The 22160-nt window shown below is 39.8% G+C and overlaps 1 protein-coding gene across 1 annotated transcript in view; it reads left to right on the top strand.

The window, feature by feature from the left end:
* The window catches only part of LOC110159512 (synaptopodin 2-like protein), a 38053-nt gene extending 18146 nt beyond the window's left edge, over window positions 1-19907 (top strand). Inside the window, exons 4-5 of the mRNA XM_020924070.2 lie at window positions 538-941; window positions 14993-19907. Of these exons, the coding sequence (XP_020779729.2) occupies window positions 538-941; window positions 14993-17778 (3190 nt within the window). The 3' untranslated portion in view covers window positions 17779-19907. The remainder of the gene's footprint in view (window positions 1-537; window positions 942-14992) is intronic.
* Window positions 19908-22160: the final 2253 nt, after the last annotated feature.

The raw sequence follows: 22160 nt of genomic DNA, 5'->3' as shown, positions 1-22160 counted from the left end.
GCTTCTAAAGTGGGATACTCCATAAGAGAAAGCAATGGACAAAAAGGTCATTTTGATCTTAATTTATTATTTTTTAACTTGCCAACCTGAAATAACACAATCACTCAGGTCGGCAGATCATTTTTTGCTTGGGGTCCCAAAATCCAAGAGAAAACTCAGAAGGGACCACTCCTTGTCTCTTACGGGTCCAAAGCTGTGGAATGCACAGTCACTTTTGTTTTTCAAATCAGCTCCTAAAACTTACCTATTCACTTTAGTGTTTCACTGTGATTAATGTTGACTTTATAGTGTCTGGTGTGTTTTTATGTGTCTATGTTTTTGCAATCTCTGTCTATTTTATTACCTTTTGTAATTATTGCTGCACTTTGGCCAGCTGTGTTGTTTTTAAAGTGCATTAGAAAATAAAGCTGGAGAAATGCATTTTTTGTGTCTTGACCTCCTTGAGATTTTTGTGTTCTATTCTAATGACTTGTGTCTGCTTTGTTTTATTATTAGGTTTATTACTAGTTTAAAACAGTCTCAATTCTGTTTCCTCAGATATGAAAGTGCCCCCGACGCCGTGGTAACGCAGCGGCAGTGGGACGTCCCGTACACCGTCGGGGTCCCGAAGCGCGAGCTCATCTACCAGCCCCTGCAGCCGGACTGGGAAACCCCGACGCACACCCCCCACACCCTCACCCCGCACACCCTCACCCCGCACACCCTCTCCCCCACCCCCGACCTGGGCGAGGGCGACGGGGAGGGGGACAGTGGCTTCCAGGAGGCGGGGGGCCCGGGGGGGAGAGTGGCGATCGCGTGCCCCCCTCTGGTGTCTCCGGAGCGGGCGAAAGAGGCGCTGATGCTGGCCTCCGGGTGTCAGCTCGTGCCCATGGTCGGACCCCAGGAGAGCGCGGTCAATGACGAGCTGTCGACCACCTACAAGGACAAAGCACGGCAAGCCAGTGAGTACAGTGTTCAGTGAATCTAAAATACACCAAGAAACTTAAGTAGTTCAGGGATTTCTGAATTAACTAATTAAACTAACCAACTTTTGCACTAATAAATGGATAAAGGTTTATGTTTTATAAGTATATCTAGCTGTTCCCCATCTAAGGCTTTCCTATGCTCAATTTCTTGTGACCGTTAAATAAGGTGACCAGACGTCCCTTATTTACCCGGGACAGTCCCAGTTTTGAGCCCTGTGTCCCCTGTCCCATCAGATTTATCCAAAACCACTGATTTGTCCCAGTTTTATACAAGAAATGTCCCAAGTGTTCTTATTTTTGACCAATTTGATCTCAACCAGGACTAAACTAAGATTAAATCAGGACTACACCAGGTCTAAACCAGGTCTAAAACAGGACTATCACAATTTTTGACTAATCAGATTCTCGCCAGCAGTAAAGAGGAACATAAATTAATCATTTGTTTAGACAAAATACAGAAAAATGCAGTGTCAGAAGTCCCTCAGATTATGTTGCACAGTCTTGACAATTTTATTTATACTAACCATCCCAACCCGGGTGTGTCCCAGTTTTGAATTTTGAAAAATCTGCAAAAATGAGTAGCTCTTTGGCATTTTCTTTTTGTAAAGGTAGCTCACTGGAGGAAAAAGGTTGGAGATCCCTGGTGTAACTTTTCTGGTGGAGGGTCTGTCAAATGCTTTTCTCCATGGAGATGTTATTACCAGGGGTGGACTGGGACCAAAAAACAGCCCTGAACATTTTCCCCATAAAGGAAGGATAGGCCTACCATGTTTTATTTTTTTTGTCTTTAAATTTTTCCATCCACCTTTCTCCTTATGTTTTCTGTTCGACACCTTTGACATGAGTTGAAACCAACGAATAACCAACCCACTCTTCTTCTCCTGCTTATTAGTGCCTGAAATGCTCCATGATATGACATTTAACACGTCTATTTGGCATTTATTCAGTACGAGTGTTTCTAAGGCTCAAAAATACAATAATTCCCTCTGTGAACAGGGTTGCCTCTCCATAAATCTGACCTGTAATGTGGTCTTTAGTTGTTCCCCATGAGATCGAAAGGTTTAATCTGTACCGTTGAACATTCAAGACAAGCAGGTGACAAACCCTCCACTATAATAATAATAAAAAAATACTAATACTAATAAATCTTTATGTATAAAGCACTTTTAACCCTCTCCAGGCAGGCGTTGCAGATTTGCAACAGCTAAATGCCAATTACCTACTTACTCCACATCCATATTTTATGAGCTTTTTTAACTCAGGAGCCTTTTCTCCCATCCGTGCTGATAAACGTGGACGATGCAGACTGTGCAAGAATGACTACACGCAAACAACCTGCCAGAAGTGCAAAATACTTTTTTTTTTTTTTTTTTTACAAAGGATAAAAAAGTCAGGATTGTATATTACTACCCAATATTATAATTTTCCCCAAATATCAGATTTTTCCTGATACTAAAAATTAATTTGAGCCTGAAAGGGTTAAAAACAAGGTTCACAAAGTGCTGTACAAGCCACAAAGAACAATAAAAATAGCATACAGAAAGCACACAAAAACACACAATGATGCAAACAATGGAATAAAATAAATAAGGAATAAAATCAAACTAAAACCTCTTAAAGGAAGGCTAACTGATAAAAATTTGTTTTAAGAAGTAATTTAAAAGTTGACACTGATGGATTCTCCTCAGGCCTCAGGTTGTTCCAAAGCCGAGGCACCTGGACTGAAAAGGCTCCATCACCTTCGTCCGAAGCCTGGACTTTGGAACAGCCACAGGGAGCTGCCTGAGGATTTGAGGCTGCAGGAGAAGGAGGCTAAAAGTTCTGAAATGTAACTTAGTTCAAGACCTAAACGACTTCCAGTAGAAAAGTTACATACAGTAGTGCATCTTTAAAAACATTACATTTTTAAACATTTTTTTACCTCAGATATACAAGGCAAGACAAATTTTGCTCAAAAACATGGGAAATAACCAGGTACATGCTTTTTAATGACCCGCTTGTCTCCATTTTTATTTCTATATTAAAAGTGCACTATAAGTGTCCGGTAGCAGCTAATCTCCATAGAAATGTTATTGCGTTGCCTGGAATATCTCACAGTTTGACATTAAACTTACCTATTTCGATGGAGACAAGCAGGCAAAAAGGCACCAGGTCAAGTTACAGGTCAAATCTGTGGAGAGGTGACCCTGTTCCCAGTGAGAATGCACGATTTTCAAGGCAGAAAAACAAAAAACTAATCTGTAGTTGAATAAATGCAAGGCAGATATGTTTAATGACATACTGTGGAATATTTCAAGCAAACCTATAACATCTACAATGAGACAAGCAGGTGGGCGACCCTTCTTGTGAAAAGTTACATAGTGTAGCTTTAAATTAATGACTAAGAAATCATTTTTAATTAAAACTAGGCAAGGCAAGTTTATTTCTATAGCACAATTTGTACCCAAAGTAATTCAAAATGCTTTACAGAATAAGAAATACATTAAAATCACAATACAAACAAATCAAAACATAAATAATCACCATAAAATTAAAAACAGAGAGAGAAATGAACAAAATAACAAATCAAAGGAAGAAAAATCAAGAGAAAAATGATATATAAGCCTATAATATCTGTCCCTTATGATATAATATAATTTTAGAAATCTTAAGTTAAGGCAGTTGAATCAAATAAATAAAAATAAATACATACAAAAAGAATTCACAAGTCTCTAGCCCCCTCTAGTGGCTGTCCAGTTACACTCACGCATTGTACACATTGTGGTAATATTATATCCTCTTGATCTCCCCATCTGCCCCCTGCAACCCTCGCTCTCTTTTTGTCAGTATTTAAATCATTTCCCCCTCTCATCGGCCCCCTCTGCTGTTGGTTTTTATATTTATAGCTGTGGACAGTGTGGAGTGGACCGCACAGCTGATTATGTGGACTGTCCATTTGTGTTGGCGCTTCCAGATACGTTTACGCAGGAGACTGGCTTCTTTAAAGGAGATGTATTGCGCAAATTTGACTTTTTAGAGCTATTTTAAAAGAGATTTAAAGAGTAATTTATTTAGTAGTAGTGATTAATGTATGTTGGAGTAATCTTTATTCTCCTTTATTCACGACATAGCTGCTCTTTATGCATTATGAGCGCTACATTTTTTCACCATGATGCATTTATAAGCGTGTTTCACAACTTTCAGAGGCCAAATCTTACAACAACTAGCATGCTAATCTCTCACTTCCTGATTATCGTACAATAAAATGTTTTATAATAACATTTTATAGTCTCATTTTGACCTCAAGAGCTGCTTATACAAAATATCTGAAGTAAATATTGCTCAAATACATGGAAATAAATCAGGTACAGCCCCTTTAACCTTGTAAGTGGACCAGAGTTAGTCCTGTACCTCCCCTTTAACCTTGTAAGTGGACCAGAGTTAGTCCTGTACCTCCCCTTTAACCTTGTAAGTGGACCAGAGTTAGTCCTGTACCTCCCCTTTAACCTTGTAAGTGGACCAGAGTTAGTCCTGTACCTCCCTTTAACCTTGTAAGTGGACCAGAGTTAGTCCTGTACCTCCCCTTTAACCTTGTAAGTGGACCAGAGTTAGTCCTGTAGAGCCCCTTTAGCCTTGTAAGTGGACCAGAGTTAGTCCTGTTGGGGGCCTTTAACCTTGTAAGTGGACCAGAGTTAGTCCTGTACAGCCCTTTAACCTTGTAAGTGGACCAGAGTTAGTCCTGTACCTCCCTTTAACCTTGTAAGTGGACCAGAGTTAGTCCTGTACAGCCCCTTTAACCTTGTAAGTGGACCAGAGTTAGTCCTGTACAGCCCTTTAACCTTGTAAGTGGACCAGAGTTAGTCCTGGACTTAAACTTAAGTCTGGAGAATGCAGTTGGTGAAATGTATCCAGTGATGCTATTGTTGTTTGTTTGTTCTGCCTGGAAATATCTGTCAGTCCTGGAGGGATGAGAGAGAGACACAGAGAGAGAGATAAAGAATGAGAGAGAGAGAGACAGAGGGATAGAGACTGATAGATAAAGACTGAGAGAGACACAGACGAGAGAGGGTTAGGGTTAGGTTAGGGCTGAGAGAGAGAGACCATGTCGGGTGAGCTTCCCCACACGTAGGAAGAAGGACAATAACGTCTTTCACCTTGATAAAATTCACCAAATATTCTCTTTGTTCCGGCTTTAAATCCTTGATCTCGGGAATCGTTGACAACACTGAATGTCTGACTCTTCACTGATTGGCTGGTGCCCAGACTTGCACTTCCGGGGTTCTTGCAAACCGTCTAGTGTATTCTGATTCCTGACCTTGTCACTGGAGAGAAATGGAATAGTGGAGGCAGTAGTCTGTAACGGCCTCTACATTTGAATTTTCGGGTTGGACTTCTTACATGACGAGCAGAGCCGCTGGCATCTACAGGCGGTACGTGAGGAGCTCCTCTCAGCCCCGCCCCACCCTGGCACCGCTGGGCACCGCGATGTCCCACCGTGTCTGGAGAAAAAGCAAACAGCGTGATTCGAGCACAAATGTCCGCTCTGTTTTCCAAGTCTGGAGCGTACCAATCCGTGTATCATTCGTTCATTCGTTTTTCAATATAAAACCAAAAATAAGAAAATGAAAAAACAACGGTTTTCTTCATTATTTGTCTCCAAAACCAAAATGAAAAAACAGATAATGATTCGTTTTTTCAGTTTTTGATTTTGTGTTTAAATGAAAAATGGAAAAAACGGATAACGGCCGTTTCCTATTTACGTGACTTCCGTGACTGCGATGCCGGACTGTTGCACCGCGTACGGACTGAACCAGGACTGATCCAGGTCCGAGACCAGACTGGGACCAGACCAGGACCAGGGCGGACTCCGAGCTTCGACTCTGAGCCTCCGCGGGGTCAGAGCCTCAGCTTCGAGCTCCGGCCCTGCCGTGGGCTCTGAGCCTCCAGTCTGGTCCCGGTCTGGTCTCAGACCTGGATCAGTCCTGGTTCAGTCCGTATGCAGTGCAAAAGTCACGGAAGTCACGTAAACGGGAAACGTTATCCATTTTTTCCATTCTTCATTTAAACACAAAATCAAAAACTGAAAAAAGGAATCATTATCTGTTTTTTCATTTTGGTTTTGGAGACAAATAATGAAGAAAACAGTTGTTATTTCGTTTTCTTATTTTTGGTTTTATATTGAAAAACGAATGAACGTATGATACACGGATTCGTACCGATCCGCGTCACGTCAGACTGTTGTGGCTGTCGGCTGTCAGTCATCGCTCCAGAGCCTGCCCCACACCCGCTCCCCCTAACCCGCCAGGAAACGCCACTCTGGAGGATTTTTCAGATTTTGCTTAGGTGCGGAGTAAAGCTTCAGGAGGGTGTTTAATGTCTCTTTAAATTAAATCCCATACTGTAGAACGTTTTAAGAAAAAAACAATACAGAGTCAAGGAGGTGACGGACCCCCTACCAAAAGCTATGCAGTCCACCTTTAACAACAACTAGCATGCTAACCGTGCACTTATTGTACACGGTCCCGCCTTTAGTCCAAGTGAATATCCATTGATTATTGCTTTGATACTGTCCCTGAATAGATCATTGTTTAAGCCTAATCCAGATGACGTCGCATGATTCCAGTGAAGTCATAATAAGATCTGAGATTAGACTTCACAATGAAACACAGCGCACACAGACTAAACCAAACTAAAGAGTCACACTGGAGCTTTACTGTAGCCTCTGTACACACAATCTGCAGCCAGGGACCTGTCCTTTCTCCGGTTACTCACGGTGAAGAGGAGGGGGCCATGATTTTTTGTGTGCGTGTGCGTTATGCTTTTGAGTACGTGGCAAAACAACACACAATAATGATTCATGGTGTAAATTTACAGCAGTACAGTTTGATCCAGACACTAAAAATAAACTTTCTGGTCACCGCTTTCAGTTTGGAGTGTTTTAGTTTTGTGTTTTGATAGTTTTTATAAGCTCACACAGACACACACACACACCACACACACGGGAAAATATCCAAATCTCACGGTACGATATTATCACAATATTCATTTCACCGTACGATATTATCACAATATCATTTCACCGTACGATATTATCACAATATGCATTTCATGGTACAGTATTATCACGATATTCATTTCACGGTAAGATATCATCACAATATTTATTTCACGGTACAATATTATCACAATATTCATGTCACGGTACGATATTATCACGATATTCATTCCACAGTACGATATTTTCACAGTCTTCATTTCATGGTACAGTATTATCACGATATTCATTTCACGGTAAGATATTATCACAATATTCATGTCACGGTATGATATTATCATAATATTCATGTCACTGTACGATATTATCATGATATTCATTCCACGGTACGACATTATCACAGTCTTCATTTCATGGTACAGTATTATCGCAATATTCATTTCACTGTACGATATTATCACAATATTCATTTCACCGTACGATATTATCACAATATTCATTTCACCGTACGATATTATCACAATATTCATGTCATGGTACGATATTATCATAATATTCATGCCATGGTACGATATTATCACAATATTCATTTCACCGTACGATAGTATCACAATATTCATGTCACGGTACGATATTATTACAATATTCATTTCACGGTATGATATTTATTGCGATATTTTGGAGTGTATTGGAGTGTTTGGAATATAATTGTAGACAGGATACTTTTTAAATTTTAAACACCTTGACAAGACTTGAGTTGCGAATCATTACTGTCAAAATCCCAAGAATTCAAGTAAAAAATATTTCTTCATGTTGTCTGTGCTGAAATGAATCATGCGATATGTAGTTCCCGATGTTTTTTAGTTCGGGGTTGTTCCAATACAAAAAGAAAATCTAAATTAAAAGACTTAGACAAACTTTAATCCACAAGGTAAAATATCCAAATCTCACGGTACGATATTATCGCGATATTCATTTCACGGTACGATATTTATTGCGATATTTTGGAGTGTACTGGAGTGTTTGAAATTGTAGATTTAAAATACCTTGACAAGACTTGAGTTGCGAATCATTACTGTCACAATCCCAAGAATTAAAGAAAAAAACATATTTCTTCATGTTGTCTGCGCTGAAATGAATCATGGGATATGTAGTTCCCGATATTTTTTAGCTGTTGCAACTATAAAACAATGTATTTCACCAAAGGAACTTGTAATATTACTGTGAGACTTTTGACGATACATCCCTATAATATAATAAAAAAAAATAGTGTAATAAATTCTGAATAAGTACCAGAAATAGCAAGAACTTGATGTCAAATAAGGCTTAATTATGTAAATTTATCGGTACAAGCCAAAATAAAATATAGAAATATAAATATAATATAAATATCTCAGCTATTTACAAGAGGTTGTAAGGAAAAACAGTGCAAATATGATAGGATGATTGACAGGACATAGGGTTATCTGTTACATAAAGGTGATTTCTTGAGTCAAATTTTGTCTGCTGGAATAGACCTTTTTTACAACGGCTGGAAGTGCCGCGCTGTACATTTACAAAACTCTGGCTAATACTTTTCTGTGGCAAAATATCTGTGGAATTGTCTCGCGTATTTCACCAAATCTTCAACCAACAAGGTTGCTGAGTATTTCTTTTTTTTATTTTTTGTTGTTTAAATTAAAGATGCATTGTCTATCTATCTATTGTCTATGTATTTATCGCTATCTATCTAGTTACATCAAGTTACAGGTCAGGTCTGTGGAGAGGCGACCCCGCTCACTGTCAGAATGCCTGTTTTTCTAGGTGTTTTTGAACTATAAAACCACCTGTAATTGACTACATGCAAGTTAGACACGTTTAATATTATACTGAGGAACATTCAAAGCAGAGCAATAACATAAGGTGACGCATCCCCAGGTGAAAAGTTACACAGTGCTCCTTTAATACTTTATCCATATTGTCCGAAGGAAGCAATGAAATATTTGCGAGCTTGTGAATGGATAAGCTGAATGAAAACTGATGTGAAGAGCAGGGTCAACCTTATCATCAGAAGAGCCTCTAGTCAGAAAATCCATGTTCACGTAGTGTTACAAATTGTTACAAATGAAATTATATTTCAGGTTTTAAATATTTTTTTAAGTAAATACTAAAAGTAATAAATATATTAAACCCTTAAAATACAGCAAAAATGCTTGAGGAAATAATGATTTGGGTGGAAATGTCTGTCTTAAGTGTAACAGGGTTAATAATTGTCTGATTTTCAGGCAACAACTTGCAAAATGTTCAGTAATTCGAGCTCTACAACCTTCATTTCAATTTTATTTTAAATCTTTTTCTTTTAATATAGCATTGGTGGGTTTGTAAACCAACAAATTAAGTAATGTTGGCCTTAGTTAATGCTGTTATGCATGATTATGCGTTTTCCTGTCAATATCTCTAAAAATGTTGATGTTGCAGCCATTTTTAATTGGTATCATCCAAAAGTTTACTAATTCTTCCCTGATATCCACGGATTATTCCCTGTTGCTTTCATCAAATATACATTCAATTGTTCAAGAGAAATGTTGCTGACAAACCAATAGAAGAGGTAATGATTTTGCTGACTAGTGGGCAGAAAGATGATAAGGCTGTAACCGTGAAGAGCTTGTTTACGTGAGTTTTTATCGTATTAATGGTCTGAAAATTAATACGAAATAAGAGAGAGCGAATGTTGTGTAAAGTTGGATCTGTAAGTTAATACAGTGTTGATATTACCCATAAAATTGTCGTTAAAATGAAGCTGTCTGTTGTGAGGAGCCAGTTTAAGGGTCACCGAATAGTCTGAAAGTTAATACGATAATAGCTTTTCAATCACTGCCCTATTATCGTCTAAATTTGCTCATATTAAATACCTGTCTACTTTTAACCCGGGTCATCCCATTCTAATGTGTGTATGTGTGTGTGTTTGTTTGTGTGTGTGTGTGTGTGTGTGTGTGTGTGTGAGGGACAGGTGCTCGATGCCACTCACAGAACAGGAATAGAGAGTTGACATCATGAGTTAGTTTGGGTTACTGGACATAGACAAAGGTCCCCGCTCCGACACTGCCCCCCAGACAAGAGGAGGGAGCAGGGGGGGTTTCAGCGGCTCTAGACCCCCGTCCCGTTTGACGACAGGGACAGACTAAACAGACAGGGGCTGGGACAGACCTGAAATGAGGGATATCACCGAGGCAGATCAACAAACCGCCATTGTGAAGAAAGGTAAGAGAGTTGTTTTTTTTTTTAGGATTGTTGGACTTCGGCGGATGATTCGGGCAGTGGAGTTTTAGTTTTCATGGAGTATTTGACCATTTATTTTGACCATTTTATCCCTATATCTGTCTGTTTATTCATTTATTTATTTGGCTACCTGTTTATTTATTTATTTTGCTATCTATCTATCTCTCTCTCTCCATTTCTCTCTTCTCGATTTTATTATTCCATCGCTATTTATCTGTATTTTTCTATCTGTCTCTATCTCTGTCTATCTTTCTGTCTGTGTCTCTCTTTCTCTTTCTTCTCTCTATTTTATTATTTATGTATGTATGTATCTATCTATCTATCTATCTATCTATTTGCTATCTATCTATCTATCTATCTGTCTATTTTGCAATCTCTCTCTCTCTCTTCTTTTTTATTATCTGTCTATCTATATCTGTCTATTTCTATCTGTCTGTCTCTATGTATCTTTCTATCTGTCTCTCTCTTTCTCTTTCCTCCCTCCATTTTATTATCTATCTATCTATCTATCTATCTATCTATCTATCTATCTATCTATCTATCTATCTATCTATCTATCTATCTATCTATCTATCTATCTATCTATCTATCTATCTATCTATCTATCTATCTAGTTCTCTCTCTTTCTTCTTTGACCATTTTTTAACAATTTTATTTCTAGATTTTACAGAAAGTGTAGAATAAGTTGACTGGAGTTTTGGGACGGCCTTAACAGTTTAATTTGCTTTTTAATTTGTAAATTTGTACACCAAGTTGGTGCATAAGATCCTAATAATTTTGAGAAAATTTTGAGAAATTGTTATTATTAAAATAATAATAAAAACAAATACATTATTATTATTATTATTATTATTATTATTATTATTATTATTATTATTACTACTATATACTATAATAATATATATATATAATAATAATAATAATAATAATTATTATTATTATTATTATTATTATTTATTTTTTATTATTATTTTTTAACTAAAACAATAAATATTATGACTATTAAAAGCAGATTTATAGTGATTGCTGGGAACACATAGGAAATATGAGTTAATTCTGTAGAGCTGTGTACTTGGTATCTAATTTGAAACTCGTTCTAATTTTGAACACTGTAGTGTAGTTTATTGTTTTAAGGCATAAGAGTTGGATCATTACACTGTTATTTACCATTTAAAACATGTTGACCAGGCAAAGTGACATATGATATATTGGAAATAAATCAAAAATTGCCCAAATAGCTTAAACACAACCACAGTAGCCATACAGTGCTCTTTTTTTCATTATACAGAACTATTTGGTTTTGGTTTTGTTCCATGTTAGACCTTGTTTATGTTTATTTTAGACCATGTTTACCCTGATAGTGAAAAATACTGAATACAACCAACTGATGCTGATTGTAAATTACAAGTATCAGCCAAGCACTGACCAAGAACCTGTTTTTTGTTTTGTTATTTTTGTTGTATCCATATTTTCTCTCTCTCTTTAGGTCTCGCTCCCTCCCTCCCTCCCTCCCTCTCTCTCTCTGTCGCTCTCTTTATGTATGTAGCTATCTCGCTCTCTCTAGCACTCTCTCTCTGTCTCTCTAGCTCTGTCTCTATCTCTCTCTTCTCTCCCTCCCTCCCTCTTTCCCTCTCTTTCTCTCTCTCACTCTCTGTCTCTCTTCTGTCTATCTATCTATCTATCTATCTATCTATCTATCTTTCTTTCTTTCTTTCTTTCTTTCTTTCTTGCTCTCTTTCTCTCTCTCTCCCCCTCTTTTTCCCTCTCTTTCTTTCTCTCCCTCTCTGTCTCTCTCTACCCCCCCTCTATCTATCTATCTATCTATCTATCTATCTATCTATCTATCTATCTATCTATCTATCTATCTATCTATCTATCTATCTATCTATCTATCTATCTATCTATCTATCTATCTATCTATCTCTTTCTGTCTCTCTTTCTCTCCCTCTCTCTCTATCTATGTAGCTATCACTCTCTATCTCTCTCACTCTCTCTTTCCCTCTCTTTCTTTCTCTCACTCTCTGTCTCTCTCTACCTCTCGCTCTCTCTATTGCTCTCTTTCTCTATCTCTCTCTCTCTTCTCTCCTCCTCTTTTTCCCTCTGTTTCTCTCTCTCACTCTCTGTCTCTCTCTCTCTTTCTCCCGCCGCTCTTCCTTTCTCTCCCTCTCTGTCTCTCTCTACCCCCCCTCTCTATCTACCTATCTATCTATCTCTTTCTGTCTCTCTTTCTCTCCCTCTCTCTCTATCTATGTAGCTATCACTCTCTATCTCTCTCACTCTCTCGTTCCCTCTCTTTCTTTCTCTCACTCTCTGTCTCCCTCTATCTATCGCTCTCTCTGTCTCTCTCTCTCAGTCTAATTGTGTGTTTCCCTGTAAACCGTGCCTCCCCCTCTCCTCTCCTCCTCTCCTCCTCTCCTCTCCCTCCTCCCTCCTCCCTCCTCCCTCCGTCCTGCAGCTGTGATGGTCGAGATATTTATATGAATGAGATAATAAAACAGCTCAGGTGGCTCCGGGCTAATGGAGCTGGTGATCTCAGCTTCCTGGTGCGAGTGACTTAACTTTGAGATCAGCAGGAATTCTTTGTTGTAATCCCCCCTACCGCCCCTAAACACACACACACACACACACACACACACACACACACACACACACACACACACACACACACACACACACTGCTGTCCGTCAAACCCACTCTCAGATGAACCTGCAAAATTCACAAAAATATCACTCTAGTTTTATTACTTTTTCTATTAAATGATGTCGCTTGGTTTTGTTTTTCATAGTGTAGTCAAAGTTTTCATTACACATTTGCCTGTTTCTAAACCACAGGTGTCAAACATAAGGCCCGGGGGCCAGATCCGGCCCTCCAAGACCTTTAATGTGGCCCTTGGGTGATTTTCTACTAAAATATTTTAATTATATTTTCTATTAAAATATTGGTAATTTTCTGTGGTGCTTGGCATATCAGCGTCTCCAGTGTCTCTGTACGTGGCCCCTCCCACCAGAGCAGCACAAATGAAGACTTGTCTCTTTCCAAACGCTCTTAAAGGACGATCGTTTTGACTGTTGACCGTGACACCCTCATCAGAAAAATGTCAAAAATGAGAAAAGGTGGATACAGAATGCAGGATTTTCCAAGAAAAATTGACTTATTCCTGTTTGCATACAAGTTCATGTTAAAACATTGTGTTGAAATTGAATTTTTCTTAAAGTTTCAGGTTGTTCATAATATTATAATATTATAATAAGAAAGAGTTCATCAATTAAATAAGATTTGTGTAATAGATTTGCTTTTCTCTGCACAAATATTGTTATTTTTGGGGTTTATATGACATGAGTTTTCTGATCCGGCCCCTTTGGGATCAAAGTAGGTTGGATACGGCCCCCGGACCAAAATGAGTTTGACACCCCTGTTCTAAACTGTAAAAGAGAATATCTTGAATCTAAATCAAAAAACAAAACAAGAATGTAATGCCCAGTCACAATCATACACTTCCATATTCATTTTTAGAGAGCTGTATTAATTGTTCTATGTTAATATGAATGACTAATGTGAAGTTTTTCTCAACATAATAGTTTTACTGACAAAAACCAAAACAAATAGTAAACAAAAAAGTAATTACTGAAAACTAAAATATCCACATCCACACATTCAACACAATGATTTTATGAAAATATTGTAATTTTTTGGTAACTGGGCTTGTACAAGTGTTGTGCTATTGGCATTATTTATTCAGTTTCAGCGTCCTGTTCACAATATGCAACATTTTGAGAACATTTTGAGGATAATATTTGTGTAAAAATGTTAATTGCTAAGGCAGCGGTCCTAAATTTTGCCAAGTTAAAGTGCACTGTGTCTTCTTTCTCCATGGAAATGTGATTGCTTTGTCTGGAATGTTTCACAGTATGGCATTAAACCTTTCTATTGTCATTGAAACCAAACCAGATTAAGTTACAGGAACGCATATTTTTCTAGGTATTTTTGAGCTATAAAGCCACCTGTAATTGAATAAATGTAAAGCAGAGGTGTTTAAAGTCATACTGTGGAACATTTCAGAGCAATGACATACTCATAGAAACATGCAGGAGACGGACCCACAACCAAAAAGTTTCATAACAAACCTGTAAAATATTGTGTGATGTTTTGAGACTCTGATTTGTAAAAAATAATACCGTATCTTTTGGACTATAAGGCGCACCAGATTATAAGGGGCAATATCAATAATGTTGAATTCTCTCATCTATTTTCATACATAAGACACTGGATTATAAGGTGCATTAAGTTAAACAAATGGACGACACTTGAGTCTGATCCCTGAGCCCAGGTGTCCACGATCCATTGGCAGATCATGGCGTAATTCGCCCGCCGTTGCCTCTCTGTCTTGGTGAATGTGTGTGATGAATGTGAATGTGGGTGGATAATTTAAGTTTGTTTTTTTTCCCTACAAGGACGACTCAAATATACATTGAGTAATAATGTGTTTAATGCAGTTTTGTGCACTTTTGTTTACATTTTACAGAGACAAAACTTAAAACCACATGGCAAATTTGCATAAACTATAAGTGCTGGAAAAAAAAACAGCAATTTTGACAGATTTTTGAGGGCCATGTACCACATAAAACTGGTTCGAGGTCAGTAAGCACAACCAGAATTAATACATAAGGCACACTGGATTATATGGAGCACTGTCAATTTTTGAGAAACTTAAAGCAGTGCGCCTTATAGTCCGAAAAATACCGTAATACATATTGTGAATTCAGAATCTAACTGTATTATTCCTTGTTTTTCCAGAGCTGCAGCGTGGGGAGAGTCAGGTGGAGAAACAAGTGAAAGAAGCTCGCACTAAATGCCGCTCCATCGCCTCGCTACTGACGGACGCCCCAAACCCCAACTCTAAGGGGGTGCTTATGTTCAAGAAGCGCCGACAGAGGGCCAAGAAGTACACACTCACCTGTTTCGGCAAAGCACCTGAAGACAAAGGATCAGAGACAGAGGGCGAGACCGAAGAAGAAGGAGGAAGTTCGATTTTGAGTGGATCTGAAGTTGACGAAGAAGGTTTCTCCGCATCGTATGACCCAACTTGGGACAGTGGATACTTGGATTTGCTAGAAAGACGAAGCTCTGCCTGTCCGTCAACCACGCCGACAACTCCAACGTCCAATCATAACCTCGCGCTGGACTTCTCGACCAATCAGACGCCACCGTTTGGATTTTCAGCTTCGGCCAATCAAAGCCCCAAGTTAGAAGCGGTCTCAGGTCTTGACACATTGGCTTATCAGGATTCAAAGCTGGAGAACGGAATAGCGAAGCAACCAATCAACTCGAGTTATATTCCGATGTCTCCGCCAGCCATGCCGTTAGCCAATGGCGGAGCGGTGGAGGTTAGCCGTGCCAGCGTCATTCTAACTCCGCCGTCGCAGAACCCAATCTCGAGCCAAAATACACAACAAGATAATCCTAGCTATGATCTGAACACAACTTTTAGCTCCAGCGCTAGTGGCAATGTTCTAAATCGTACCGCTCGCCCGTTTACCCCTGGACCCAGCGCCCAGTCTCGCCCGTCGGTAACCTCTGTAATGTTTCGTCCTCCTCAACCTAAACCGATATCTGCCCCCGCCGCACCCGTCACCGCAGTTTCGATGATGACTCTTTCGCCGCCAAGGCCGTCCGATTCAAAACGAGCGGTATCGAGCACCTCCTTGTACATCCCCGCAAGAAACGCCAACGGAAATTCGTCTGAGATTTCTTCGGTTCATTCTCCGCCGTCTTCTCTGTCTTCTGCAACTACGATCTCCCAGCCGGCTCTGAATCACGCAACGTTTTCGCCGCAATCAATAAATCCTCCGACTTTTAATCCTCAAATTCCACAACAGCTAACGTCTCCGGTGACTTCAAATTATCCGAGCAGTGTTCCTCCAATGCCCCAACCGTTTTCGCCACAAACTGCTAATTATCCACCACCTTTCAGTCCTCAAAGTTCTCAACAATTTGCATCTCCAGGAACTCCGAACTATCAATATCCAAGCAATGTTCCTCCGATTTCTCAACCCTACTCTCCACAAGCTGCTAATTTTACACCACCTTCAGTGAATCCTGCGTACAACTCTCCGACTACTCAACACCAAACTGGTCCGGGAACTCCCAATTCTCAATACGCAAGCAATGCTCCTCCTTTACCTCAACCGTACATACCTGAAGTTCCCCAAAAGCCACTACAGCCTCCTCCACCTACCCCTGTCAACTCATATTTCAACACTCAAGTGCCAATGGCTTCTAGCAATGTTCAGCCAACTACTCAAGCCCCAAGCAACGATTCTCTTGCGTCTCGTGAGCAGAGGATTTCAGTGCCAGCCGCCCGTACGGGTATCCTTTCCGAAGCTCGAAGACGTAGCCAAAAGAAGCCGATGTTCAGCGCTCTGCAAAGCAAAGACGTCAACCCGAATCCGGACTTGCTTTCGATTATTCAAAACATGGATGATCGCTACGGCAAAGGTTCAACTAACGAAGCAAACAGCGGAGTTTCTATGCCTGAAGCGGGGCACGAATCTGGACCTGAAGAAGACTGGTTGAGATTGGGCGCTGAAGCGTGTAACTTCATGCAAGCTCAACGCCAACCGAAGCCACCGCCTGTTGCGCCAAAACCTAAAGGATCGATGGTTCCTAACGCGCAAGAACCATCCCAAACGCCCCAGATGCCCGTTCTCGGAGGTAAAGGCGGTCAACTCTTCGCCAAACGACAAAACAGAATGGATCGCTATGTTGTGGAAAGATCTCCGTCCGTTGCGGCAATGCCATATTCACCAGCGCAAACCAGAGAACCGTCACCTACGCCTTCTCTTCCCGCAACCTGGAAATATTCGTCAAACATTCGCGCTCCACCTCCGATCAATTACAATCCGCTTTTGTCGCCGTCTTGCCCGTTGGTCGCGCAAAAGAAGCAAGAACAACCCAAGTCTAGTTCAGCCAAGACCAAGAAACCAAAACCGAAACCTGTTGATCTCATGAACCATCAGCCGTACCAGCTAAACTCCACTTTGTTCAGCTACGGTGGAGGCGCAAACCAAGATATTCCCAATTCACAAAATGCTACACCTGGAAAAGTCCACAAAACGGCGAAGGTTATCGAAATTAAGCGCTTCTCGACTCCGCCTCCGACTACAACAGGTCCAGCTTTGAAAGTTATCGCCCCGAGATCGGCTACCACTCTTGGGCAACCGATGTGGCAGTCTGGCATAGCATCTCCACCACTTCAAGCGAACGCGGCAAACACTACGCCTTATCCAGGTCAATACCAGCAACCGCAATGGAACTCTGGCCCTCTATCCCCTCCACCGCCTGCTCCAAATGCCCCACTGCCCCAGCTGCCAACATTTTCCTCTCCGCTGAAGACAAATCAAGCTCCCGGATCCGCGCAGGGCAACAGGCAATTCAAAAGTGTTCCAGATTTGAGCCCCATGAGTCCAACCGGGTCTTCCTCGCAAACCAACCCCCAGTTCCAGGTCCCGCGGCCAAGGTTCAGCACCTCAAACCTGGGACTGCAGCCGAGCGTGTGGAGGCCCGGCTCCACTCTGTACTGAAAAAGTTTTTAATAGTATTTCTAATGGGATTCTCAGCTCTCATACATATTAGATCTTTTAGAGTGTTCTAGTATTTACGGGTTTCAGAATGATGGGAAATGTGGGAGTGTTGCCGTAGACTTTAACAATAAAACAAATCCCATGTTTTGAATGATGAAAAGTTCTCAAAATGTTGACTATGACATGAAGCTGAAACCCATAAATAGATTGTAATGTGGGCTTTAAAGCTACCACGTGTAAGTTTATTTTTCTCTGGTCTTCCAAAGCAATTAACAATTTAGAACAAAATATCATCTCTTATGAATAGTAAAAATTCCTCAAAATGTTTCCTTTGTGACAGGAAGCTGAAACTCAGACACCATCTCACCATCCTCAAACCTAAATCAAAACAAGCAAAGAAAACAATACGGGTAGCCAGGTCAGGTCCAGAGGTTTGTCCATTATGGCCCTTAATGATTCTGCTAATATGATTCCACACTCGCAAGTTCAATAGGCCGAGCTACAAACAGAAAACTGTAAACAAGTAGATGAATTTCAGTGTAGTTAGCTGCTCCCTTCAGGCAGATATAAAGAAGTGTCCACCAGTGTCTGACCAGAACTGAAGAAGCAGCTTGGATGAGCTGTTTGTATTCGACCAAATAAACTTTTGTCAAGTTGACAAATTGAATTTCTCCTTTTGCCATAAGCAGCAGAAGTTTATTTACCATCAATAATGCGGGCCTGGGAGGATTTCAAAAGTCCACATAGCATGAAATTGTAAGAGAATTTAAGTCATTTATCCTCTGCGTACATCTCTCAGTTTAACACTGACTCACAGGAGCTATACTAACATGATCATCTTCCCTTGGCATACCAGTGGCATACCACTCTGGTATGTTGCTGACTAACTGGTGCCTACTGGCCTTCATAGTCTGACCACACTTGCTTTTTTGGAAGCAGAGTCAAGGGAAGACGATCATGTTACTATAACTCCTGTGAGTCAATGTTAAACTGATGCACATACATGAGATGTATGTGGAGGGTAATCCATCCATCCATTTTCTTCCACTTATCTGGGACCGGGTCGAGGGAGCAGCAGTCTAAGCAGGGACTCCCAGACTTCCTTCACCCCGGACACTTCCTCTAGCTCCTCTGGGGGGACTCCAAGGCGTTCCCAGGCCAACCCAGAGACATAGTCCCTCCCGTGTGTCCTGGGTCTTCCCCGGGGCCTCCTTCCAGTGGGACATGCCCACAACACCTCCCGAGAAAGGCGCCCAGGAGGCATCCTCAGCTGGTTACTCTTGATGTGGAGGAGCAGCGGCTCTACTCCGAGCTCCTCCCGTGTGACTGAGCTCCTCACCCAATCTCTAAGGGAGCACCCAGTCACCCTGCGGAGGGGAGGATAGAGCGTGAGATTGACAGGCGGATCGGTGCAGCGTCGGCAGTGATGTGGTCGCTGTATCGGACCGTTGTGGTGAAGAGGGAAAGGCAAAGCTCTCGATTTAGTTTGCTCAGTCTATGTTTTTACCCTCACCTATGGTCATGAGCTTTGGGCAATGACCGAAAGCACAAGATTGTGGATAGAAGTGGTCGAAATGAGTTTTATGGAGGATAAATTACTTAAATTCTCTTACAGCTAGGTAAGGGGAGAAAAGGATTCACATCTGTCATCTACTGGTGAAAAAAACATCTAATAAAGTTACAGATGGTAGCTTTAATGCCACAAAAGGTTTTAGAACAATGGTATTTATCCTTCTTAAATGAGGGTTTAGGTGTTCTGAGTTATTGTTTGTTTAGTTTACCAGATGTATTCAAGACTATAGTTCACTCTTTTAAAAACATAGAAATGGTTTTAATTAGAAAAAAACAATATATAGACTATGTTGTTTTGAAAATGCATCTACACAGTTTGACTCATCATCACATGCAAACCTTGTAGTGTTTTAATTGATGTATTTTATGTGTCATTTTTCACAATTTAAGGGAACATTGTGTGAAGAGTCGATCTAAAATGGAAGTTAAAGGTGCTTGGTGGAACAGTGAGCTGTGAACTTGGGCTTTTTCTTCAACCAAATTTTAATTCTGCAATACTAGTAATTTATTCAGAGTAAAAAAAGATAATACTTTTGTAGTTCAAGTCAAGTTATAGTCTAAAAATTTGCTCTGTTAATATAATGACAATTTATTTTTCTTTTTAGATTTTTTTTCTTTCTTTTTTCCTTCTTGCTGTTAATTTTATATATTTTTTTCTTTTTTTTACATTTAATTTAATTTATTTTCTTTATCGCTATGATAATTTCTTTTTTTTTTTTTTCGTTTAAATTTTATTTTTTTTTTTTTTTACAATTTAGTGCCATAGATGACTTCTACAAAGCACCTTTAACAAAACCAAAAGGGCATTGAAATGATTCATAAGAAATTGTTGCGATCCTGGAAAGTAAATGTAAATATTGTACCGCAGATGAAGTTAGGACCGAGAATGAAACGAGAATGTTGTTTTAAAGAGGACGAGAGAGAGAAAGAGAAACACAGACTGTCTCAAGAGAAAAGTGACATTTGAAGGTTTCATGTCACTCACTTCTGTTTTATCATTTTTTGTTTTTGGCAGTGTTTTTTTTTTTTTTTTTTTTTTGGACAGCACAATGTACACTATGTTGTAACATGTTTTCAAAACTCATAAAGAGAAAATGCTGAAATATTTGTACTTTTTATTGTAAACTGTGGCCTTAAACTACAATCAGTTTTTTTAAATGAATCCCTTATTTATTCTTCTAACAAATTCAATTAAAAGGTGTAAAATAGGAATTTAACCACCTGCTTGTCTCCATGGCGATGTGTTGCTTTGCCTGGAATGTTCCACAGTATGATATTAAACGCATATGTCTGCAGAGAGACCAAGTTACAGGTCAAATCTGCGGAGAGGTGATCCCCCTCAGTGCTCACAGTTTCACACGTTGTTGTTTACAAGAATAAAAACAAGACTGATAAGTTTAATGCCAAAAAGTGGAGCATAAAAGCAAAAAAGTTACATAGTGGACCTTTAAAATTAGACTAAATGTAAGTGATTTGAATTTAATTAAACAGAATATTAACAAATACTATTAAATGTAATGCAAAATCTTTCTTTAAAACCTTTTTTGATTAAGTTATTTGGCCACTTGCGTGTGTTGTTTTATGTATTTTTTTCCTTTTTCTGTCTAAAATTTGTAATGTTCAGATGAAGATATTTATAGTAGTTTTGATGTTTGTTTGCAAGCTACAGTTTGTTAGTAACTGTTTTCCTCCACTGACACAAGCTGCTCAATAAAAATCGACCTGTTTCACGTGGGCTGGTAGTGTGTGTGTCTGTGTGAGATCGGCCACAACTACAACTGTAATCTACACATGAAAACGTAAATGTAAAAGCGATTACATTACACAAAATTGACTCTTGTGAGGTTTACGTCATGTTATAATGTTGTTTTTTCATCACAAACAGACCTGGAGGTGTGTTTAGTTTCTTTCACATGTTCGAGTAATCCTTTATTATTAGTCTGTCTACATCTCCAAAGCTCAAAATGCTCTGTTCCACCTTGTGATGTCATGAACCTGTAGTTTTCACAGCTATATCTTTATTTTTTTTCTTCAGTAGCGATCGGCAGTTTCACAGCTGAAATTATCCAAATGGTTTTAATGATGGTGTATGCCAGGGGTGTCCACACTTTTTTAATCAAGGGCCACATTTCTAAACACAGACGAAGCAGAGGGCTGATCGACGGCTGTAGACTGGAGCTCAGTGCAGTGAATAATTAAAATATGTGCATGTTTAACACGTTAGAATGAGGCATGAGTCTTTATTCATGTTAAAATCCTTAAAACCACACACTAAATATCAAATATTAGCTTTATCAAGGTAGATTTTCAAAAAAAACTTGCAATAAAAAGTTAATTTTTAATTGATGCAAGGGCATTTGGGTCAATTCACCTGGAAACCCGAGGGCCAAGAAAAATTTGTCTGAAGGCCACATTTGGATTGTAAGAGATTTTTTTTTCACCTTGTCACGATGGTAAATGGTCACATTTTTCTATAGTGCGTTTCCACCTTCAAGGCACTTCAAAGCGCTTTACAACAAGGAACCACTCACCCATTCACACGCACATTCACACACCAGTGTACGCAGACACTGTGGGCAAGGTGGGTTAAGTGTCTTGCCCAAGGACACAACGACATCATCCATCTGTAGGAGCTGGAATCACACCAGCCAACCTGTGGGTCAGTGGATCTGAATCAAACCGCCAACCTTCAGATCAGTGGGCGAATGCTCTACCAACTGAGCTACTGCCGCATGTAGGTCTGCAATATACTGTTCTGACAGATGAGGGCGCTAGTGAGTCTGCGAATCCTATCTGCCTGCCCTGAGCAA

This window comes from Boleophthalmus pectinirostris, unplaced genomic scaffold (assembly GCF_026225935.1).
Source record: "Boleophthalmus pectinirostris isolate CB_2022bp ecotype Guang Dong unplaced genomic scaffold, ASM2622593v1 HiC_scaffold_14, whole genome shotgun sequence".
Lineage (NCBI taxonomy): Eukaryota > Metazoa > Chordata > Actinopteri > Gobiiformes > Gobiidae > Boleophthalmus > Boleophthalmus pectinirostris.
This window is presented reverse-complemented; position numbering and strand designations above follow the sequence as displayed.